Genomic DNA, 22,598 nt, shown 5'->3' with positions numbered 1-22,598 from the left:
CCTCATTAAGTACTTGCAGAGCATTTGCGCAGAGCATTTGGGTCTAGCCGGTGCAGGCAAAGCATATTTGTATGGTGCATTGTATCCATCTATTAGCTAGGGATGTGTTCCGCTAAATATTTGGAAACTGTCTGATTGCTTTTTATTCATTAAATGCGAGGTCGATGGTGAGTGTCAGCTTCCGTCTCTGTACCAACAACATTGAGAATTGTGTATTATTACACAGCGTAGGCGCGGGCATGCTAGGATGCCCGGTGCTTGATCTGTGGGAGGGGTCCTTACTGGAGACTCTACGAACTCTTGGCCAACAGTGGCGCAGAGCAGAGGGGTTCGTTTACTTCGACATCCAATGATTTGAGAGAGTGCCATCCTTCTGGAAACATGATTCATATGTATCGGATGTAAAGGGGAAAGCTTTCTGGATATTTGGCACCAATGCACATTATGCACGATGTGTACGAAAGCTGCAAACGTAGGCTGCAAAAAGACTTTCATGCCCTGCTGCACGGCAACACTTCTTACAATGCACCAAGATTGATTTTGCTCGCTCTGCTTTGATGTCTGCATACCTTGTTCTCCATATTCCTGGAACAACAGCTCTCATTGTTGCTGCACTCTTCATCAAGCAAAATTTCATCAAGTCCTAGTGCCGGGGCCTGGTCTTCCTCTGCCGCTTTCGTGTGTGAGTGACAGTGTCCGTCTCGTCTGTCTTCTCACCCACGTCCTTTCTCTTCTTTGCTTCTTGCACTGAGGGCCCTTCTGCCTGCTGATCTGCATCTGCATCTGCCAGCGTCTGAGCAAAAGCCACAGCTGCCTGTATTGCTGCATCCACTGCTGCGGCCGCTGCCTGCTTCCCTCCGCGTGCCTTCAGCGAGTGATCACCAGTTTCAACAGTATGCACCTGTGATGCACAGCTTCTTCCTTGGACAGCCGTAATTGCTAGATTCCACTGAGCACTGCTGAGTGAGCAGTCAAATATTGGATGATTGTTGCAGGCGTCAGTGCATATGCTAGCAGAAGGGCACACCTGTACATCTGAGGATGTCATGCGCGCCTTCACGCTCTCAAACTCTTTGGTATTGCAGAAGTTATCATTGGTGCCGCGCACAAACAGAATTGGGGCGGTCAGAGATGTCAAGGGATCCTCTCGCAGCTGATCCTGCAACCACAGCGCTGAAAGAGAATTGGTTTCTCTGACAAATTGGGGAGTCCTGACAGTCAAGGGTGGTCTATAGAAGAGTCTTGTACTGGCAAAAATGGTATTTGCTCCTTACCGTCTTGTTGGGTGGATGCAAAGGGTAGGAGAAAAAGATGCACCCAAGTGCGTCATATGGATTTTGGTGAGCTACAGCACTGGCAACACGACCTCCCTGCCATTGCCACAGAAATATTTGGTAGAGAGCATCTTCTGCTGACCTTTCTCTAATGTGTAAAATTCCACATAATTTATCCTCGTTAGGACTCGCACTATCGAAGCTGGACAAAAGCTTTTGCAATTTGTTGACCTTAAAATTTACGAAAACTTGCCATGGAGTGACCAGCCATGATCCATTTTTTCACCGGATATTCGCCGGTAGCCTGCTGCTCCTTGGCATGGTTCAGCAGAGCCTTTTGGACACAACGATATCTCGTGAGCAAGGTGATTTTGAGGCAAGTGGTGCAAACATGTCAGGTTGAAGGAACTATAAAGTTTCACCTCGAAGCGTGCCACTCTATTTTTCAAGTTGGGAGGCTTGTAATCGAATCTCATGCACCAGAAACCAGCTCCTGTGAAAGCCTCCGTAATCTGCGGTAAGTGCCCGGATCGAGAATCTCCTCCTGCACCGTGAGATATAATAATACCAAATCGAGAATCTTCTGCACCCCGGTTTAATATTGCTGTCATCTTCACAGCCGTGCCAGGCATTGAAACCGTGATCTCCTCCTCACCCATACCAAACAGAATGCTGGCACGCACGCGACTGCTAGATGGAAGTGAGATAGAAACAAAAGCAACCAAAGACCGTACGAAGGCGCCTCATCTCATGCGGAATTGCCTTGAATGTAGAAAGTCCAATGATCTGTGTTCGCCTCGTCATGCATGCGTATCTGACACACACACTAGCGCCAAAAACCCTTCCAAAAAAATCCCACATTCCTTGTGAACGTAAGTTCTAAGGTGCTCTTTGTTGTTGCGTCTGAACTTCAGCATTCACAAGACACGCATCAGGCCATCCAACAGATTGCCACAACATGTAGAGTCCTACTTTAGTACATCTCAGGGCATCACACATATTCCTTGTCGCTGCTAGTGTGCGAGCGTCCCTGAAGGGATATGATCAACGATCGCATGAGGATGTCTCAGCTATACTCCACATCTAAGCAAACCTGCCTACATTTTCAGAAGCAGGGAGCATCGGTGTCCCTTCTATGCAGCAGGTGACCCTAGCCAGGGACTCCTATTCTAGGATTTGCTGGGATGATTGAGAACAACCATAACCATCATTCGGATCCCATGCGGCCCAATGCAACATGCAATGCATATGGACGGGGTTAAAGTGTTGATCTTTCCAGATGTCACCTTTCCCACCGGTCGAATGAGACTTGAAGTGGGGTGCTGATGGCCCCTCGTGGTTCCACGCTGCATCATCTCTGATTGCCCTCTCAGCAGCACACCAGGAGGCGGGCACTCTTCATTGTTAGTAGAAAGGGAATATTCACTCTTTGACCGAAGTCCGATTCCTTCGCAGAAGTAATTTTCAAATTACTGCACCGGTTGGTTCACTCTGAGAGAGAGTGTTGGCACAGGATGTTCATGGCATCATCCCTGTGCGACCTCATCTAGCTGTGAAATGTTCTTGTGATGTTGATGGCCACATCTCTAACGTTTCGCAGGCCTTTACGCAGGACCTCATCCCTCTTAGCTCCCAGAGTTTCACAGAGTAATTCATTGTCTGGCAGCAATAATCACACAGCTGACATTGTGCCTCTCACTTGCAGGCCGCTGAGTACGTGGGCACCACCTGCAATGAAGGCCTTGGCTTTCACAGGGCCGGCCACCATGGATGTTTCCCTGGCAAGCACCAATCAGAGCAGCACCACCGTGCCCGCCACTGAGACACAACAACAGCAGCAGAATCTCTACAGCCACATTGTGCCATCATTCAGAAGATGCAGGGCGCTCGTCCTGGACTCTAGTTACCGTCCCATAGATGTCATCAATTGGCAGCGCGCCATCTGCCTTGACCTCTTTGACAAGGCGAGTCTCTCATCATGTATCCATCAAGCGCCTCTGTATCCTCGACACATGTTCAACCACCTCAGGTGCACATACCAATGTCAAATGCTTTATATGAGATATGTAGGAAGGGCTGTTTGGTGTTGAAATCCTGGGAAAGGCTGGATGCAAACAAAGCATTGCATGCAGTATTGGAGGCTTGAATCTGAAGATGCCAGCCGGCCGCGCAGCATGCATGTCTTTGAAACAACGGGAGTGCATGTCTGCCCAGGTGGATGTGTTGGAGTACTACGACACGTGCGTGCGCTCGTCCTCAGCGCAATTCTTTATTCCTGCGGTGCTGCGCGTGCGCATGTACGTGTCCAAGCGCGAGTTCAAGGCCGGCCGCCTGTCGCTGTCGCGCCGCAACATCGTCATGCGCGACATGGGCATGTGCCAGTGCGTTTCCCTCCCCCTCCCCAACCCTTGGATTATTGGCAGCAAGGGGAATATAAGAAATTACTTGCCTAGTATCCCGGCAGGCTGCCCAAACCTGCATGATGTGATTTGATGTGATGTGACAAGCTGCTTTCCAAATGAGTGACCTCCTGCCAAGAACATGTGCAGCAAAGTGGGACATCTATTACGGCAGAAATGCCATGGACACAATCATTGTCTGCAGCCATGGTGGACTTCCTTGAGCTTGGCATCTAATGACAGGGGTCATGTGCTGGTGCAGGTACTGTGGGTCCACGACCGGCCTGACAATTGATCACGTGGTGCCGCTGTCAAAGGGCGGCAAGTGGGTGTGGGAGAACCTGGTGACCGCCTGCACCAAATGCAACAGCAAGAAGGGCAGCAAGAGCCTGAAGCAGCTCGGCTGGAAGCTGAAGAACAAACCCAAGGCGCGCACTCCGCATGACATGCACACCTGCAGCCTTCAAAGCACACTGTGCAGAGGTTTATCTCAGGCTGCTCTGCGGCATGGTGCGTGCTTCTGTTCGGCCATGCAAGGTTGGGCTATGCATATTCATTCTTGTTGCGTGCAATGCAGGAGCCCTCCCCATACCAACTCGGAGTGCTACTGGGCATAGAAGCTGAGCTGACCACCCCTCCAAAGGTGATCCTGCTACCTGCACCTAAGGGAGCCAAGAGGCTGGAACGCCATTTTTGCAATCTTTTCTGCAGTGTGTCTGTCGTGCAGTTAGCAACTTCGTTTCCTTACCTTGTTAGTTGCCTGATATCGTTGAGTTTGGCTGACAGGAGTGGAATGACTACCTCTTCCCAATGGGCCGGGGAAACACGTCTTTGGGAGAGGATGTGGATGGCCTTGATGCTGCAGAGGCCCTCGAGACATTGTGACAGGGGGTCTTGCGAGTTGACTCCAGGTCAGATCACCGTCAAGAATATGATATTCTTGGGCTGCGCATTTGCCCTGCAAGGCATGGTGGCACGATCACCAGCTTGCTTCGGTGCTGCATGTCATTTGTATCAATAATTTGAAAGAGCAGAGAGATAAATAAAGGGAGTGTATTGAACCATTATACTGAGCACTCTTGGTCTGGTGGTCATCAGCTGAGGTACTACCGAATTCCAGACTCACTGTACATATGTCAACTAGGGATATCAAGGCAGGCAGCAATTTATGTTGACAAAAAAGTGGTATCGTAGGCTCTTGTGACTATCTGTCTCACTAATATCCGTATTGCAAGCTTTGAGAATTAAGTGGTGTATCACACAAGCTTGTCAGGGCAATGCTTAGGCCCTTATCAAGCAGCTTGACAGGTGTCCATTCGTTGCGCGGATACACACTGCAGAGGGGTCAAAATTTCGATTGGTCATATTAATTTTATGGCTATTTCATGTGAAGGATGTGGACGTTAAGGATTACTGAGTGACATGCCTACAAGGTTACCTGCTACCATATTTCTAGTGCTCCGGCCACGCATTGAGCTAGCACAGCAAGGCCACTTGCAGTAAGCCATTTTTCACAAGATGAGAGCATTACGCATTTTCCATAAATCGGCTCTATCATTATGATAGTGTACAGGGTGCAGCGATCAAACTTCTTCTTTCTTCCAGGGAGTCAAAGGGTCCACGTTCTTGCCAGCAATGTGGCCTGTGGCGCCTTTCCATTCCCCCACTCCCAAGCTGTAGCCCCAGTCGCTCTGTGTCTCTATGCGAACCACATCACTGACCGGCCGCGCCATGCAAAGCAGCGCCATCCCCTGCACACACCACCTCAACCTTGCTCTGCTGGCCATTTCTCAGACAATCCCGACCAGATTTCCACTTGAGGACAGCTCTCTTCTTGAGAAGTTCGTTGACATGCCCACCTTTGCAATCTCCTCCTCATCAAGAGTGAAACTCAGGTCATCGATCTGCATGACACGGCACGATTGTCAGGATCTCTCTTATGCAGGAACAAACCAAACAATGGGATCCCGAGCGCCAAATATTGGTAAGTGAGCGATAACAGCTCGATCAGGTGTGGGGCGCCAACTCACATCAGTCTGGTCCACCTCGCCTTCCGCCACTCTCCCCACACAAGCCCTGCACTCAGATTGTGTCATAACACAGGCCTGACTCAAGTTGTCCTGAGCAGAAAGCATGCATGGCATGTGGGATTTTTTGTGCGCACCCACAAATGCCTCCTCTGCAGGTGTACGGCAACTCAACGTCGTTGTTGAGCCCAGCCTCCAAGATGTATGTATCCTGAAGCACAAGAGTCTTTTCTGGTTTGGTTCTTGTCTTGTACGAGGGTTCAGGTCTTGCACGTTGAATCAGGCCGACACACCAACCAAGGTGGGCTTGCACGAACCTTTGGACAATCGATGGTGATCTCCTGACCACCAGCCCCCAAGAAGGATACCGTGGCTGTTCCTTCAACTTTGACCACTTCCTTGACGGTGTTCACTTTGTCTTTGCAGAAAGCTTCCTGCGCTGCGAAAACTCTGACACCGGTAATATTTCTTTGTCTTCTAGTCGTTCCTGACTGCAGGGGGTTCGATGTGCTGCACAACTGCGCACTCCTTTGCAGGAACGCAGCCATTTGCTGGAAGGCAGCCCTTCAAATAACAAGGGAAATTACGCAGATTTGAGGATGTTTACACGGAAAGATCGAACTCTTGCAAGATCACAATTTGGTCAAAGTCACGAAATTTCATGGAAGTCATGCTCACAGGCAAGCTTTATCCATTCAAGATCAGCCCACGTGGACCCAGCTTCCTCTGAACAGGGAGCCAGTGACCCATCGATCATTTCCACTCCAGTTTCATCATGAACTTTAGAATACTCATGTCTTTTGTCCAGGCAAAACGCTAACAGGTCATTGTGCTTATGACTTCTCCATGATCTTGGTTTCACATGATGGTCGAAGTCCAGAATGGAGTGATTGAGAAACTTGCCTACTTTTCGATAGCTATTGCTGTCATCCCCCTTTGTGTACTCTACGCTGCACTGTATGGTTACTGTGATCGTGAGTGCTCATCTCCTTTGACTCCTTTACATCTGTGCACAAGTGCCCTATCCGATGCCCCCTGCCTCATCTCCCAGACGCTCTTTACGATGTGCATTGACTTGTAGTGCCCTTTATAAAGCCTCTGATGTTTGTTTGCAGCTTTGATTGCCTTGATATTTGGTACGGTGTCCGCGCAACTCAGACAGGTTGTGGGAGCCATACTGGCTGTTCTGGCAGTGAATGTGGTGAGCACCTGAATCATTGAAGTACCTTGTGACATTGATTAAGTACATTGCATGCGGCAAACTCGTATCTGAATCTGTGATTGAGAAGGCACAATAGGATACCAATACTAACTTTTCTCTTCATGCAGGTGTTGGTAGTGTATGTTGTCTCAGCATACAAGGAAAAAGATGAAAAGGAGGACTGAGCAAGAAATACAATAGCAAGACTTCTCTCTATAGGGCTGACAGCTTCTGGGAGCCGACATGCTGCACAAAAGCACCATCCTGGTTGCTTTGCGGAACCAGCATATGTGGGACGGTGAATTCTGTAAAGAATTCTTCGTCGGTCCATTTCAAGATTGATGGTAATGTATTAGAGTCGCTAGCAGGGCTCTCTTCCAGGATGCTTCATGTAAAATAGACACTTGCGAGGAAATATCCTCTAGTTGACAGGCAGATCCTATACATGATGTAGGATGCTCAGCAGACAATTTGTCTAACATTTGCAAAGAGCACACTCAAATTCAAACTACAGGGCACAGCCTCACAGTAGGCCGCTTGGTGTAAAGCATTCACAATCTGCTAGACAGATCATGGCAGAGATCTTTCCAAGGGTACCTATCTCACTCAATCTGCAAAGCACCGAGCAAGCCTCCATTGGAGGCCAAGCGGTATGGTTCACCAATTACCATTCATTTGTTCGCTCCTTCACAAGTGCTGCGTTGCGGCACTGGGCACATCAGTGCCTGCTGACCCAAATGAACAAAAGCTCTCTCTCAATTGACAAAGAATCCACTCAGCTGCGCCACGCTCTCGCCATAAAAGCTACCCTCTCTCGTTCCTGAGCCATTGATCAATCTCTCTCCTCTCAATTCTGTACAAGGCTGGTATATATGGACCTTCAAGCAATATTGATTTGCTTGGTAGTGCCCAATTCCAGCGCAAGAGTGAAGTTGGCAGCATCCGCGTTAGGCCCACTGAATTGAATGGGTCCCGGGCTCCTGCAGGCATCCACAGAAGAGTATGCTCACATGAAAGACTTGTGCACTGTGCACAAAATACCAAGGGGTGTACTGAGGTGTCCACTGAATGCCAGATGGTCGGATGGCCCAAAAAATTCTTGCAGGACACCCGTGAAGGGGCAAAGGTGCCCACCTGAAGCAGTCTCCCTGAGCCCATTTCCTGCGCATCTGCTGGAATGCCTTGAAGACAGGCCCCTCCAGCTCAACCAGCGCCTTCTTAATGACCGGTTTGTCCCTGCGGGTGGGTCACACAAGGCATCAGGTGACAGGTGCACGCAGTCGCCCACAATTATGTCAATCTCAACAAGCTGGCTGTGGAGGCAGCTCCTGCCTCTGATCCATAGGGAGGCACCTGCCAATGGCAAGGTCATGTCTGGTGACGAAACATGAGATTAAGGCATGAGGATTCCATGGTCAGTAGTCCTCGTGACCCCTGGTGGAGGGGGTTGATGATGGGGATGGCTCGAGGGACACTCACTTGCCGCGCCGCCGCTCGATGCACATCATGTCGATGAGCGGGTATCCGCCGACGGTCCAGTCAGCGCAGGGCTTGTCCAGGCTGCTGGCTGTGGCCATGAGGCCGGTCTTTCCCCCTGCCACGAGTGCACCAGCCACGTAGCCCAGAGTCGAACAGTACCTGCACGCACCCAGCATCGTCAGGCCAACGTCACCATCATGTACATGCAGGTGGAAAATACTGAGAAACTCAATACTTGTGGCTCGATAAAACAAGCAAATGATTGCAACTGTATACGATACAGATTTGCAGAGTATTGTCACGAAGGTACAGAGGCCATGTGCACCAAGGAGATCTACACAGAGGCAGTGATGCAAGGGCAGTGCCAGGGTGATTCAGGGCCGTACGCGGCGTCAAAGTTGGTGGGGAAGGAGCAGCGGCCCTCGTAGCCAAAGTAGTGCGTGATGCCGGCAAATTTGCCGGCAAATTTGCCCTCCTTCCTGCGCTTCTCAAGCTCCACATCCACCAGCTGCAGCAGCAGCTGCTCCGTTTCGATGCGCGACACCTGGCACGGGCAGGCCATGTCAGCATGCATTCTTACACAGCCTTTTCTCCATCTTCAGACATCCTGGCGACTTTTCAATCGAAGCTCTCCCAAAGATGAGACATTAAGAGCATCAAAAGTTGATAATGATAGTAGCCTATCCATCGCCCATTGCCATGGCAGGTGAAGCAAAATAATTGTCATATCCATTAGATTCCATGACATTGGCTAGGTGAAATGGCGGTTCCTCGGGGTGTGATCCTCCCAACCTCAATGCAGGAATGAGCATTCTGAGGTTCAGGTATAGTTGCCCCACCTGCACATTACCATGGGGGTCGCGGTCCAGCAGAAGCTGCTGGCGTGTGGATGCGGGCAGGAACTCAAAGACCGCCAGGTTGGCAGGGGACAGGCGAGTCATCACGGCGTCATGGATCTGCACGTCCGTTGTGACATCCGCCAACAGCTCGTTCAGTTCTGAGATCAGAGCGCCGATCTGCACTCCACATACTTGCTCTCATCTGCTGCATGAATTAGGTGTGAGTCCCAGTAGCTGTTTCACATGCAAGCATAGTCTGTCGATGAGGTATGCATGGGTCCCGTGTGCAAGCAGTTGTGCAATGTGGTACATAGGATATTGTAGGTCATACAGCCCGCGTTGTTCGCACCTGTGGTACGTGCTCAATGAGGCCCTCAGGGATCAGGACGATGCCGTAGTTCTTTCCTTCCTCCGCTCGGCCAGCCACAATGTCTGCAATCTGCGACCACACAAAGGCAACAATGTCATCAGTGTCTGTCCTCTGGGAGACAACCAGATATTGCAAAAACCTTCTGCAGAATTTGCATCGTGCAGGAGTAAATGGCAACTGATATACAATCCATGCGCAAAGAGGACGGCTCACCTCGTCCACGATGTCTGCCAGCGTTTTGTTCTGCTGGTGCACCTCCTCGCAGATGATGGCGGCCTGGGGGTGGGTCTGCAGCGCGCACTCCAGCGTTATGTGGCTCGCCGCACGGCCCATCAGCCGCACAAAGTGGTAGTACTTCTTCGCCGACAGCGCATCCATCATCAAATTGCCAATCTGCTCAGCGTAGACCTGCACAGCGCCCCTCACCCGCTCACACCTCACCACACGAGGGCCCATGGCACATCATCCCTGCCCAGTGTATAGCGTGTCCAGCTGTTTGTGTGCAATGGTGAGGGCTCCACACCTTGCAGGCGGTGTCGAAGCCGAAGGATGTGGCGACCTGGCTGTTCTTCAAATCCCCATCGATGGTCTTGGGCACGCCAATGACGCAGGTCTTCAACCCTGCCACAGCAGCACATATATTTTCATCATGCCTGACTCCTTTTCAATCCCAGGACACCAGCCATTGATAGCAGCTGGCGCAACAGTCAAGCCAGGGGCTCAAAACAGTCGCAGCAGCGGCCGGCTCACCCCTGGATGCAAACTCCTCGGCCAGAACGGCTGCATTGGTGTTCGAGTCATCGCCACCGCAGACAATCAGGCCATCCACATCAAGGTCCTTCACAACCTGTGCGGCCACCGCAAGATGCTCCTTGCTCTCGATCTTGTCGCGGCCGCTGCCAATCAGATGGAAACCACCTGTGTTGCGGAACTCCGCCTGCACAGCACACGTGCCACATTAGTCGTCGTTCAATGCAGTTATGAGAATATGTTTAAAGACTGCACTGTTATATGTTCTGCACTGCATCAACAGGAGTCTTTTGCATGTGCTGCAGAACGTGTGCATGGAGTGTCCAAGATGTAGGCATGTCGCGTGAGGATGCTCGTCGAGGTCTGCAGGGCACTTGCCATGATGTCCTCGGTGATGTCCATGCGCGACTTCTTGAGGATGCCGCCAGGGCCATCCTTGAATCCGATGAGCTGGCTGCCAGGGTGGCGCTCCGACAGGTAGTCCAGCAGGCCCCCAATCACATTGTGACCACCTGCAAGAACATTGACTTGAGTCGCCTAATGGGCTCCTGTGAAGCAAACACGAAGTGCCAGGTTTGTGATAGATCTTCAGAATACCTGCCGCTTGGCCTCCGGAAAGCACGATGCCAATGCGGAGGCTGTCCAAGTCTTTTGCACGCCCATTGGTGGCCCCCTTGGTCTCTGCTCCATTCGTTGCGCCATTGGTGTCTCCATTATGAGAAGCTCTATTTGCCGCACTGGCAACAAGCTGGACCGCTGAGCTGCCTGCAAGCAGTCTGATCTGACTTAGGGCGCATGGCTGGGTGGCATGGGTCCGAAGTGAAGACTTGCGTGAGAGAATGGCCATCAAGAAGAGCCTTGTGTAACTGCAGCGCTCGACTTTCAAAAGCTACGGTCCTCTGTAGGGGGCCGTTCATGCAGCCACAAATCACTCGAAAATCACCTTTCAGGTGCTTGAAAGCGTTGTGGACAGCTGACGAGGGACCTTTATCCGGTACTCCACTAGGGCTCTCCTTGATCTGAAACGGCCCTGAGGGTAGCACAGCTGCAGTCACTGCGATTGTTTCAGGACAGTAGACACTTCTGTTCTGTGTAACCTACACAAGCACTGGTTTGGGCGGGTGTGGCGGGTCCTGGCCGTCACAGGGCAGTCGCTACTGATGCGTCCTTTGCATGAGGGATCATGGATCCACATTCCCAAAGTCAATTAGGTGGTCGTGAACTGCCTTCTTGTGTTATTCTATACGCGCACCCCGTAAGACGCGAGGCCTGGGAGGAACCCACTGCCGACGAGATTCCTGAAGTGGACTTTCAGCCGCAAACAAATCCAAGTAAGGTGCGAGCGGCTTGTGCTTCTTGTTTGAAGGCGACAAGACTTCTGCTTGGCCTGTCATTTTGATTTTAGCACACCAATGGCGATTTGAGACAACTGGTGAAGAAGATACTTGAACTCGGCCGATATCCGTCTATAATTTGATGACCCCTGCTGCAGCTGACGTCATTTTAGTAGCGGCTTTACTACTTTCCGAGTCAGTCGATGCACTTTTTCTAGGCATCATCAAAACTTCCCATCAATTAACTGAGGATTGCATTCTAGCGCCTTTGAGAAATCAGACATGTGCTTGTGAATCTAGCCAAGTTCTTGTTGGAAGAGCAATGAAGCCGTCAGGCCAGCTTCTGATCAGGCGCCGGACGAGTTTCAGTCTCATTCTGTTGCTCTGTTTGTGCACTTCAGTACGTGCGGCATCATCTTCCTGGGACCCCAGCACATATCCAAATCCTCAGGTTGACCCCGCGAGGTGTGGGCGCTCCCGAGTAGCCAAAAGCTGGGCTTGCGATCCAGACAAGATTCTCACGAAGAAGAGCGCAGATGTCATCGAAGGCATCCTGAAAGATATAGCAGATGCCAATGACCCGTATGTGCCAGCGAAGAACTGTGGAGGAGGGCAGAGGCTAAACGAGGGATATCAGGCAAGCATTCTGGATAGCTCGACAACCTTGACCTGACTTCTTGATACCTGGCTTCTGTTTTTCAAAGCGATCATATGTGCATATTTCGTCCTTGCCTTAAAACAAAGTTCCCTTGCCAAGTGCTTCGCCGACACGAAGACAATGTCTGTTTAGCTTCTGCCAGCTTCCGCTTGGCTTCCTAGCCTGCTTTCCAAGCAATACCTGAGTGCGGTCCTCTTTTGACAGGTGGCTGTAGCTCTTGCAAAGAAGATGGAGGTGAAGCGGGGCGAAGATGAGGGTGCGGCAGCTGAGGCATTTGCACAGAAGCTGATGGATGCGTGGGGCGTTGGCGATGCGGCCTGCAATGATGGAGTGGTCCTGTTCGTGTCACAGGAACCCCGCAAGGTACCATCTGCTGCTTTCCTTGCAGCCTCCATCACACTTATGCCATTGCATCACCCGCCATCACCCCTCCTTGTACAGCCAAGGCCCGCCCTGCTGGTAAAGCCAAGTGGAGCTGAGCACCGTGCCCATGGGTGATTGGGTCTTGCTTGGATCTGGTGGCTCCAGCAAGCTGTAGGATAGTGGCAGCCTTTGACGTACCTTGCCTTTTGGCAGGAAAAGTATGTGCTCATAAGAACAATAACTTCAAGTGCTGTGGTTGTCCAGGTGGCGATTTATGCCGGGGCGGGGTCCAGGGGCGCGCTGGATGAAAAGCGCATCCAGGAGGTGATCAAGTCCATGCGCCCGCTGCTGCAGAGCGGCCGGTATGGGCAGGCAGTGGAGGGCGCAGTGGTGGACATCGGCATAGCGCTGGCCGGCGGCGGCGGGAGCGGCAGCAATATCTGGGGCTACATAACCTCCATCCTCTTCTTTGGCCTCTTCCTCAGCGTCCTCGTCACCAGCTGCCTGTGAGCCCAGCGATCCACCCCCTGTGAATGCACCCTTGGTCTTGCCTTGCATTCGCCTGCGCCCCAAGTCTCCCCATTCACAAGGGAGGCAGATGCATCCTGCCCATTTGCTGGACTGACCCGCTGTTGGGCCCTCAAGATGTGTGGGGTTTCTAGGCACATGGACATGGAGTTACTGACAGGTATGCGGTGTTGTGTGGTTGCAGGCAGAGCCACAGGCGCAACAGGCAGAAGACCGAGTGCCAGCGGCTGCTTGAGAAGCTCAAGCGCGAGCAGGCCATAGCCGCCGCCACGCACCAGTTCCCGGCCGCCTCCTGCCCCGTCTGCCTGGAGGACTTTGACGGCTCCTCTGAGCGCAGGGAGGCGGCCGCTGTCGCCCCCTCTGCGCCGCCTCTCAGTGCCATGAAGGTGGGGGCTTCTCATGCTGCGAGTTAGCATTTTCCCGGGGACGTGAATTGGGTGCTGGCAGGCTCTGTTCTAAGTGAAGAGATGCATGAGCTAGGTTCTGAGATTTGGGGCTTTCGCATTGCGCAGGGAAGAACTGACCTGAAGGCAGCCGATGAGAGTGAGGACAGCTGTGGCTCGGATGCCGACCTGAGCAGGAAGCTTCTTGAAGCTAGCGTGGACAGGTAGGACCCTATTTGTGCCTTTCTTGCTTGCTTATTTTTTCGCAGCTTTTTCGAATCTTTTCAATCGCTTGGGATTGCAGGTCTGGGACGTCAGGAGCAGCATCCTGCAAGCCTCTGGTGCTGCCATGCGGCCACACTCTTTGTGAGACCTGTATATCAAAGTGCGCTCCTTCCCATGTCTTCCATGTTTCTAGCGAGACAATTATGTTGACTAGCATCATTTCAAAAGGTAAGCAGCCTAACGATTGGCTGGAATGATCGTGTCCTACTCACGCTCATGACTCACGGTGCAGGTGGCTGAAGGATCACAACACCTGCCCGATGTGCCGCACGCCGCTGACTGGCGGCGAGCAGCCAGCGGCAGAGCAGCAAAGCCAGAGGAGCGTCTGGGACACCAACTCTGTGGAGAACGAGCTGCTCTTCCGCCTGGGCAGCCTGCAGAGGTGCACAGATTGCCCCATTCCTGACGCTAGCACACGCCGTTCTGCCAGTGGCTGTGTACCAACCTCAGTTTGCTGCTGCTACTGCTCGAAGCATGTAGTGTTTGCACCTACATAAACAGACCATTCTGCACATGGTGTTCCGCACCTTGTGTACTAAGGGCTATCCACCACCTTGAACCCTTCAAGTCGACTTTGGGCTATGTCCTAGCACGACATGATGTCCAGTAAGAAAGGCTTACTGCATGCTGCTTACATACAGCTAAGCAGAGTTTAGGTTTGTGCGGATGCAGGCTGTACCCGTACATCATCACAGCGGACATCGCTGCGGCGTGGGCGGCGCAGGTGCGCAGCGGATCGACGCTGGACTGGGTGGAAGTGCGCGCAGAGCAGCTCAGCAGCGACGCACGCCATGCTCATGCGGCCAGCGGTGCCTTCGGGGCATCCACCGACTTTGGAGGGGGGTCCAGCAGCGGCGGCGCCGGAGCCAGCGGCAGCTGGTGACGGGCCAACTGGGCGCCCATTGCAATGGTAAACATTGCGGTGGTGCAATATTGCACCACCGCAATGGTGACGGGCCAACTGGGTGCCATTGCAATATTAATATTGCAATGGCGTGGTTTGACCTAACGGTTTTCCTGAGCAGACGGCGCAGGCCTCGTGCTGCAGAGTGTCAAGGTGGATCTGGGATGTGGGGCGATGGAATGGAATTGTAGTGGAGTATGTACGTTCCTGGAGCCTCTGGTTTGAGATGTTGGATTGGGTGTGAGCCAGGGCCCTGCTGCCCAGGCATACATCAGCCATGTCTACTTTCCAATCAAATGTAGAGCGGCAACCTCTTGTCATGACTGATCGGTATATTGTTCTAGGTTTGTCTTTAAAGCACAGGCTCAAGGGATGCAGGTAGTGCAGTACTGACACTACAGCTATAATATTAATGCATCCACCTGCCTGTCTTGTGTCTTTAAATGGTGTACTTTTAAACCTCTGTGACATCTTGATTGGTGCAAGCTTCAGCTTCTGCTGGTAACACATGCAGGACAACATTTGGCTCCAAGCCACTCTTGCAAATTACCAAGTTAATCATTCCATACAGCATCATCATTTTCTTTAAATGTTCTCAATGAAGCGTCATGATACTTTCCGTATGTGATCACAACGTGTGGCCAACAAGAAGCGACTGCACTGCATTCAACAGCTGCATCTAGGACACAAGGGATAGGTTGCTGCACAGGACTCGCCTATTCCGACTGCTGTAGCATCTGGGATGCAACAGCACATGTAAACACTCCGCAGTTCTGCATGGATTGACTCTACTTGTACAGCCCCAGATTGGTCTCATCTGAACATACGCACGCTCTGGTGGAAGTTTCTGTCGCTGGCATACAGTTTGGTGACGTCCTGCAGTGGGATCCTCTTGCGCTTGCCACTAGCTGCCAGCGATCCCTTGCTTGCTGCAGCTCCTAGCCTCCCCAAGCTCTGGTGTGAAGGGGGCACTGCAGGGAGACACAGCACAAGGGATGTTAGGATCCAATGCGTGAATTGATCTGCATAGAGCATTTTCGTTCTTAAATGCGTGGAACACTGCACGTGTTGCTTTCCCATTGTTACTTGCAAGGAGTTTGACCTAGATACAAAGCAGAGTATTGCAACTGTTTGAGCACCAAACACAGCTTACCATTCTCTTTGTCGTGCTCATGTGCAACTTCGAAAGTTTTGCTTCGGCACCGCTCAGGCTCTGCTTTGTCAAACTCTGAACCTGATGTGGTTGTGGTCGCTGGGGCTGGTGCTATAATTGAGGAAGGACGGCATGCAGACGTCTCCATACTTGATAACTGCACTGCATGAGAACATGGCAGGGTTTAATTGAGGCCCCAGGTGACCATCAGTCTCTTTTTGGCTCGAAAGAGCAACCCTGACGGAGTGCAATGCCGGTGAGTCAGGCACTGTCAAGCGTTTGAAGAAACCGTGCCGAGAGCTCTGAGAGCCTTTCATTCGGTCAAAGTTCATGTTTTGCGCCTGTTCAGGTAGACATGGTTAACACACCTGGTCCGCACTCTTTGGGCAGCCTGCGAGGCTCTCCCGTGCTTCTGTTGCTGTGTCGAGAAGCAGATGTCTTGTCTTCAGCAGCAATACAAAGATTGGGGTGATGGACCTGAGTGATTCTGGCTTCTGGATTCCGTGAATGAACAGGTGGAGGAGAACTGGAGGAGGACGAGCTGTTGGCTTGAAGTTCAAGCCCCGAAATTGTTGCCAGCGCGTACGGCGGCGTCCCTTAAAATGTTGACATTATGCAAATTTCCCAAATTGCCACCATTATTGATGGTTTGATGGTTTGCTAGGCCAGCTTGTGTGCGCCACCCTTGCCAGCTCTTACAGCAGCCTTTGAGTGCCCGTTGCTTGCGTATACTGTTGAAGTTCAGGATGGGTTGTCATAGTCTGCCCAATGTCTCGGGCCGCTGGGCAAGGATTCCCCGGCCCCAGCGTTTGTGCATGCGTTGTGCCCAGCAGGTTATTGGGGATGAGCGCCACCTTGTGTTTGAGTGCCCTGCCTTGCAATCTGTTCGGGACAGATATCCTGGGCTGTTTGGTGCAGCCATTGTGACGATGCAGCAATTCATGTGGCAGTTGGACATTGTTGGTGTTGCACATTTTGTGATGGATTGTTTTGATTATTTGGATGCTGCCAGTTCATCCAATCAGCCCTAGGCGGCTGGAGTGATGTAATCTTCCTTCCTTCCTTCCTTCCTTATTTCATAATTTATGCCCAAACCTATCAAAGCCCACTCCGTTCCTTACAAGTCCTGCTGTTTCAGGCCCATCCTTGCCAACATGCAAGGGGCCAAAGCTAGGGTGCACTCTACCGGCTGAGCTGACTGGCTCATCGGAATCAGCCCGCGAATGCCTTGATCAAGAGTGAGCTCAAGCCCTCAAGGTGAGGGCCAAGATGAGCTTAAACAAAGATCTGAAGTGCACATATTCTCACAGAGAATACAGCTAATTGTCTGGCAGCCCGCTCACGGCCCGTACGCCGCTGCGAGGCGGCCAGCGCGGGCGGTGTCACCGAGTTTGGTGAGCATCTGCACCAGGCGCTGCGCGTGAGGCGCGTTCCTCTTGTCCGTGCGCTGGGACTCCAGGTGACGAGCGAGGCCGCCCAGGAAGTCCAGGAGCCCCTGCGCGCTTTTGGGCGCCCCGGCTTCAAACCACGAGGCCGGCAGCGCAGCCGCCAGCCGCTCGGCTCTGTCCAGCGCCACCGGCAGATCAGACGCCGTCGTCTGCAGATATGGCAGCACCTGCAGCACACACGCCCCTGTTCAGCTCATCAATTCTTGGTAATATCAGCAGTTCCCTCTTGTGGAGAGGCCGGCCCATTCCAAGGGGCAATGAACACCTTGCACAACTCTGCAGGTGCATGTCAAGATGCATGATGTTGAAAAAAGCCAACCAGGAAGAAGTGAACAGGTGCTGGCGCACATGTGGCGCAGTTGTACCTGAGGCAGCAGGCGCTCAAAGGCGAGCGCGCAGAGGGGGCCGCGAGCGAGGGTGCCCTCAAAGGCCGCGACAGCGCGCAGCAGCCGCAGCGCCTTGCCAAAGCGGCGAGCCAGCAGCACGGAGGCCGGCCGCCATGTGCTGGCAGCTGCGCGCGGCCACTTGGGCAGCCGCAGCCTCTGCACCGCCTCCTCCAGCTGCGACCGAACCTCCGCCAGGCAATCCTGGCACCAAAATGAGATTCCACATCTCAGAACACATCGATTGAGACGCACTTTGCTTCAGCATTGCAAGTGATGCCTAACATTCAAGATGATGGTATCACAAGCAGCATCTGCGCTACTGCATAGTGGCCACAATGCAAGACTTCTGATGTTGAACACGTACACTTATGATGCTGAACCGGTACACCGAAAATTTTAATGACGACGATTCAAGCACGCAGAGGCTGGCTGCAGCACCTGCATCTTGGGGTCGTCGGGTGGCACATAGACGAGCAGGTCGGCAAGCAGCGCGGCAGCAGCCTTCGTCTGGCGGCGGCTGGCCGGGTTCCACACAGAGCGCAGAGCGTGATGCGCCAGCGGCAGCACAAGCTCACGCACCAGCTTGGGCACCAGCTCCTCGTCCGTATCCCCCGGCCCCGCGGAGGCCGCCATGCCGTAATCGAACAACTGCCCGTACCACTGCTGCCCGTCAAAGCCTGCGCGACACGACAGCGCCCAAGTCGAATCCCCACCACCCAAACTCCTCCACAATGGCAGTGTTCAGTCGAACGTTCAGCCAGATCCAACCCGTATCTTAATGTTTGAAACAACAATTTCATTGGTCAATCATCTATTAGTACTTCGGTGAAATGTGGAATAGTTGCACACCAGCAGGGCCTGCGTACAGGGGGTCCCACTGCAGCAGCTCCGCTCGCACAAAGGGCGCAAAGACCGCCGCTGCGCTCAGGGACATGTATGCGTCCCTGTACGTGCCTGCAAGCATCATTGACCACACATTGAGGGAATCTTGCAAGTCACGGGAGTCTGACACCCAATCTGTCAGGAAGGATGGCAGAGGACAGACTTCTGCAGGGCTTGTACGCATCAAAGGAATCCCTTCCTAGCACGGCTCTCCTGCTGGTCCACATATTTGTGTTGAACATTTTGATCAGCAAGCAGAAGGGAGGGCGGGGTGCTCACTGCTGTGGCTGGTCTTCCAGGCTTCCAGCCGCGCCTTCAAGGCAGGCAGGGAGGCGAACTCTTCGGCAGCATCGTTGAACACTGTAACGGCGCTGTCCACTATCTCCCGCCTGCGCCCGTTGTAGTGCGCCACCTCACCCTCGCTCTCATCTGTCGTATCCTCGCCCCACCTCGGCTCCACCCCGCCCTGCTCGACACACCCACACCTCGGCCAACCGTTCCGCTGCGCACCCCTGGAAGTTTACCTCTGACCGTGGCCTCTTCTGCATGCAGCAGGCATGCTCAACATCCTAAAGTATGGCCATGCGATGCCTTCCAATGGAACAACTGCAAACATTTTGAGCGATTGTTTAGTGAGAGTGAGAGGACCAGAAACCTACCCAAACACTCCTTCAAGGGAGCACAGGGTGAATCTATTCTGCATGGCCACGCTGAAAAGTGGAACAAGTTCAAGAAATTGAGCGGCGATGGTGGGTTCCACAGAGCCTGGCAGCCGCACCTGCTCGCGGCTGAAGCGATCGAGCTCTCGCTGAGCTCGCTCGCGACGCCGCTGTGTGCGCGCCTCGGCCTCCTTGTGCTTCATAAGGTTGACATCGCGCCCGAACTCGTCCAGCTCAGCTGGCCCCGACCTGCCCGCCAGCTCCTCCTCGGCCTGCCCGGCCGCTGACTCAGCCGCGGCCCCCGCCGCTGTGACACACACCAGTAAATTCCTGCTTTGATGCCCCATGTGGTGATCACGACAGATCCACTGTTCAAAGCAGATGTTTAGCCTTCTCAAACATGGGAACAGTCCAGCATGCTCCAGAGGCTAGCATGAGTCTGTGTATCTCAGGAGCAGTCACTACAACGCAGTGATCTCCAAAGATGTCCGACTCAGGCTAGCATCTCCTGAAAATGCCAGAACCAAACAGGTACAATGCAAAATTCTGCAAGATGGAGGCTCAGGGCGTGCCGATGGGCGTGCCGCCGCGGCCGAGGACGCCCATGGCGGCAGAGACGGCGGCGGAGGCGGGGCCTTCCTCTTCCTCCTCATCCGCCGCGCTGCGCTCAGCCGCAGACACCGCGCGGTGCTCCCTCGCCTCCAGCAGCCGGTCCTCCAGCACTTCCACCAGCGCTGCCTTTTGCTGCAGCACACCCCAACAGCGCTCGGAGCCACAGAAAACCACAGCAGTTCTGGCATCGGATACAACTCATTGCGGCAGAAGGCAATACACAAGGCCTTGATGATCACCCACGTGTCCATGTTATCCTGCTGCCTTGTTGAGCAAGCGCAACGCTTCATAAGAAATCTGCATTGCAAGAAGGCAACGACAGATGATGAGTGATTGGCTTCACATGCACTGTAAGTCTTACTGTGTAGTTATCCATTGTGCAGCACTCATCATTCATTGAGTGCCATCGGTGGCGAAGCATCTTGGCTGCAATGAGGAGAAGGTGGAGGGGCACACCTGCAGCATGTCGCACAGGTCGGCGATGTATGCCCGCATGTCCTGCAGGAAGGTGAACTTCTCCCCGGCTGCGCTGAGATCCTTCTCCAGGCTGGCCACGGCCGCCATGCTGTTCTGCAGGCTGACCGCTGTGCGCGCAAGCTGCTTCTCTGTCCCAGTTTGTGTCGCCTGCACCGCGCAGATAACACAGTCTCGCTCATGACACTAGCACACAGCGGTTGATTGTAACGTTCTCTGTGATGCTCCCCATCGCATGCATGGGTAATCAAGTTGACTGAATGTTGAAGGGCCCTGCCTGCAGCCGTGCAAGGCCCTGGCGTAGGGCCTTCAGGACCTCCTCCCCAGCCGATGCGACCGCCTCGCTCTGCGGCCGAGCCGCCAGCGCTGTAGCAGCCGGGGTTTCCCCCAGTGCGCGCCCATTCATGGCCCCACGGCCCGATGTGCTGGGCCTCTGATCGGCCGACAGACCCACGCCCTTCCGCAGCTGCTCCCTTGCCCAGTCCTCTTCATCCTCCTCATCCCCTTGATGCACCTGGAAACAAAGCAACAGCGTTGCTATTATCGCTGACAGAAGGTAGCATCCACCTCGACTCTTGCAGCAGCACATCGCCATAACAGAGCAGATTGTCCTAGTCTTATTTGAAAAGGGTAAAATGTAAGATAATGCTTAAGTGAGAAGTATGGGCACACCTCATCTGCTACACCTGCCAGTACCCCCTTGCTCGCCCTTCCACCCTTCTTGACATCGCCCAAGAAGCTGATACGCATCTGCTCCTCTGCCTCCTCCTCACTATCACTGCCTCCTGCCGCCGCAGGCCAGTAGATATTGAGTGACACAAGGCGATGCCCAACAAGGTCTCAGAACCTCCATTCTCGTGAACTTCAACATGCCTGCAGCAAATTGGGGATATACGCACCGCGCATACCAACTTGCTCCTTGCCATCCTTGGACATCAAAGCGTTGGTGCCACCCAAGGGGAGGTAGTCTGGCGCCAGATGTGCAGACCGCAACCGTTCCCTCTTTTCCTTGGCTTTCCTGCACGGAGCAACATATTCGGCAAAGTTTAGCAATTCTCCCAATTTGTTAGACCACCAGCGAGTTTAAAGGACGCAATTTGTTTTGCCTGTTGGAATTCTGTCCCGCTGGGCACAACGCACCTGATTGTGTCAGCATCTGGAATAAACACATCATCGTCGTCATCGTCAGGGGCTGCAGCGCAAGGCTGCTGCAAGATGTGGCTGCCTGTGCCATTTGCCGCAGACTTAGGACGAGGAGGCGGTGGCGGCATGTCCTGCTCCTCCTCATCATTGTGTGGAATCTGCATCCAATGAAGAAAGTATTCATCATCCAGGCACTTTGCATCCCTTCCTGTGAAAGTCATTTCTGAACCAGTGCAGCCTCTGTGCAGGGTGCATGTTTACCACATGCGTGGTTGTCTCAAAACGGTCATCTTTCGGAGCAGTTGCAGACTTGAAGCTGCCAGAGAGCTTGAAAATGGACTCAGATGATGGCTTGTCAGGCTTCTTGGAAGCTGGTAACTGCACGGTGTTCTTCTGTAGCTCCTTGAGGCGCTCTGCACTGTATTCACCTGTGACACATCGATTCACTTTCAGTATGTCACCAGCACAAACGGCACGTTCGACATGTATGGTGAGCGATGCCTTTAGAAATGCTCGTCAAGCTTGAGCACCTGGTCCAGAAATCTGCGTGGTTTTTGATCCGGCGATCGCAGTTGTCGTGGTTTGCACTCCCGATGCCTTGAGTTTTCCTGTCTTTTTCTCAAGTATGGGTCCATGTGCCTCCTCATCATCTCCAAAGCTCAGCAATATTTTCCCAGTACCAGATTGCTTCTTCACTTTGACCTTTTCGCGCTGTCGCTTGCTGGCAGCAACTGCAGGTTGAATTGGAATCGAAGCTTGATCATCCTCTCCTTGTGCTGCATCATCTGTCACCTTTTTTCTAAATTTTCTGCTCTTCATCATCATTAGAATTACTCAGTCTACTGAAAAGCGAATGCTGATCCTGTTGCAATCAACGTTTTAATGATACCTCTATTTCAAACTAGTAGTGCTTCATACGAATCACAATCAAATAGGACAGATGAATTATGAATGTACCGAGCACGAACGCAGCCCAGGAACGCCGCTTCAGCATGGCTTTCCGCCCAACGCCGCCGACTGGGCCTCATCCATTTTGTGGTGGCGTGT

General features: G+C 52.9%; 7 protein-coding genes across 7 annotated transcripts; 2 read left to right on the top strand and 5 right to left on the bottom strand.

Moving 5' to 3' along the window:
* Positions 1-643: 643 nt before the first annotated feature.
* On the bottom strand, positions 644-3,042 carry COCSUDRAFT_83459 (hypothetical protein; the record flags this gene model as incomplete). Its single annotated transcript, XM_005652326.1, has 3 exons — positions 644-901; positions 1,028-1,159; positions 2,974-3,042. The coding sequence occupies 3 exons, from the start codon at positions 3,040-3,042 to the stop codon at positions 644-646; spliced, it is 459 nt and encodes a 152-aa protein (XP_005652383.1).
* Positions 2,148-5,093, top strand: COCSUDRAFT_64292 (hypothetical protein). Its single transcript, XM_005652055.1, has 6 exons — positions 2,148-2,418; positions 2,980-3,238; positions 3,489-3,655; positions 3,936-4,017; positions 4,251-4,316; positions 4,460-5,093. The coding sequence occupies exons 1-6, from the start codon at positions 2,315-2,317 to the stop codon at positions 4,556-4,558; spliced, it is 777 nt and encodes a 258-aa protein (XP_005652112.1). The 5' UTR covers positions 2,148-2,314; the 3' UTR covers positions 4,559-5,093.
* A 190-nt stretch (positions 5,094-5,283) lies between these two features.
* COCSUDRAFT_8444 (ferredoxin) lies at positions 5,284-6,071 on the bottom strand (the record flags this gene model as incomplete). Its single annotated transcript, XM_005652054.1, has 5 exons — positions 5,284-5,424; positions 5,533-5,577; positions 5,704-5,749; positions 5,838-5,911; positions 6,018-6,071. Coding segments are annotated over 5 exons (360 nt in total), but the record flags the coding sequence as incomplete, so codon positions are not given.
* Positions 6,072-6,467: 396 nt separating this feature from the next.
* COCSUDRAFT_52207 (hypothetical protein) lies at positions 6,468-7,460 on the top strand. The gene is made up of 3 exons (XM_005652053.1): positions 6,468-6,674; positions 6,816-6,901; positions 7,030-7,460. Exons 1-3 carry the CDS (start codon positions 6,563-6,565, stop codon positions 7,084-7,086), a joined length of 255 nt encoding a protein of 84 aa, XP_005652110.1. The 5' UTR covers positions 6,468-6,562; the 3' UTR covers positions 7,087-7,460.
* Positions 7,461-7,781: 321 nt separating this feature from the next.
* Positions 7,782-13,604, bottom strand: COCSUDRAFT_34877 (pyrophosphate-fructose 6-phosphate 1-phosphotransferase beta-subunit; the record flags this gene model as incomplete). The annotated part of the gene is made up of 12 exons (XM_005652052.1): positions 7,782-7,881; positions 8,036-8,137; positions 8,381-8,539; positions 8,767-8,924; positions 9,220-9,396; positions 9,569-9,658; positions 9,803-9,997; positions 10,113-10,210; positions 10,340-10,526; positions 10,718-10,851; positions 10,937-10,977; positions 13,498-13,604. The coding sequence occupies 12 exons, from the start codon at positions 13,602-13,604 to the stop codon at positions 7,782-7,784; spliced, it is 1,548 nt and encodes a 515-aa protein (XP_005652109.1).
* A 1,719-nt stretch (positions 13,605-15,323) lies between these two features.
* Positions 15,324-16,409, bottom strand: COCSUDRAFT_52206 (hypothetical protein). The gene is made up of 3 exons (XM_005652051.1): positions 16,316-16,409; positions 15,948-16,109; positions 15,324-15,765 (listed from the first exon to the last, which is right to left on the bottom strand). The coding sequence occupies exons 2-3, from the start codon at positions 16,093-16,095 to the stop codon at positions 15,608-15,610; spliced, it is 306 nt and encodes a 101-aa protein (XP_005652108.1). The 5' UTR covers positions 16,096-16,109; positions 16,316-16,409; the 3' UTR covers positions 15,324-15,607.
* An 877-nt stretch (positions 16,410-17,286) lies between these two features.
* COCSUDRAFT_39196 (GCFC-domain-containing protein) lies at positions 17,287-22,336 on the bottom strand (the record flags this gene model as incomplete). The annotated part of the gene is made up of 15 exons (XM_005652050.1): positions 17,287-17,562; positions 17,761-17,982; positions 18,220-18,458; positions 18,631-18,735; positions 18,943-19,129; positions 19,442-19,690; positions 19,923-20,066; positions 20,391-20,558; positions 20,725-20,922; positions 21,081-21,193; positions 21,308-21,426; positions 21,549-21,709; positions 21,813-21,979; positions 22,082-22,209; positions 22,254-22,336. The coding sequence occupies 15 exons, from the start codon at positions 22,334-22,336 to the stop codon at positions 17,287-17,289; spliced, it is 2,559 nt and encodes an 852-aa protein (XP_005652107.1).
* Between the last annotated feature and the right edge of the window lie 262 nt (positions 22,337-22,598).

The sequence above is a fragment of the Coccomyxa subellipsoidea genome (genome assembly GCF_000258705.1).
Source record: "Coccomyxa subellipsoidea C-169, whole genome shotgun sequence".
Taxonomy (NCBI): domain Eukaryota; kingdom Viridiplantae; phylum Chlorophyta; class Trebouxiophyceae; family Coccomyxaceae; genus Coccomyxa; species Coccomyxa subellipsoidea.
The sequence above is the reverse complement of the archived record's forward strand: the minus strand, read 5'-3'. Positions and strand labels throughout refer to the sequence as shown.

Excerpts from the sequence above, each read along its gene's own strand:
- COCSUDRAFT_52207 (XM_005652053.1), top strand. The coding sequence starts at position 6,563 with ATGATGGTCGAAGTCCAGAATGGAGTGATTGAGAAACTTGCCTACTTT. Across the intron at positions 6,675-6,815 it reads ACTGTATGGTTACTGTGATC|CTTTGATTGCCTTGATATTT; the intron begins GTGAGTGCTCAT and ends GTTTGTTTGCAG. Across the intron at positions 6,902-7,029 it reads CTGTTCTGGCAGTGAATGTG|GTGTTGGTAGTGTATGTTGT; the intron begins GTGAGCACCTGA and ends CTCTTCATGCAG.
- COCSUDRAFT_52206 (XM_005652051.1), bottom strand. The coding sequence starts at position 16,095 with ATGGAGACGTCTGCATGCCGTCCTTCCTCAATTATAGCACCAGCCCCA. Across the intron at positions 15,766-15,947 it reads TGAGCACGACAAAGAGAATG|TGCCCCCTTCACACCAGAGC; the intron begins GTAAGCTGTGTT and ends GTCTCCCTGCAG.
- COCSUDRAFT_64292 (XM_005652055.1), top strand. The coding sequence starts at position 2,315 with ATGATCAACGATCGCATGAGGATGTCTCAGCTATACTCCACATCTAAG. Across the intron at positions 4,018-4,250 it reads AGTGGGTGTGGGAGAACCTG|GAGCCCTCCCCATACCAACT; the intron begins GTGACCGCCTGC and ends CGTGCAATGCAG. Across the intron at positions 4,317-4,459 it reads AGCTGACCACCCCTCCAAAG|GAGTGGAATGACTACCTCTT; the intron begins GTGATCCTGCTA and ends TTTGGCTGACAG.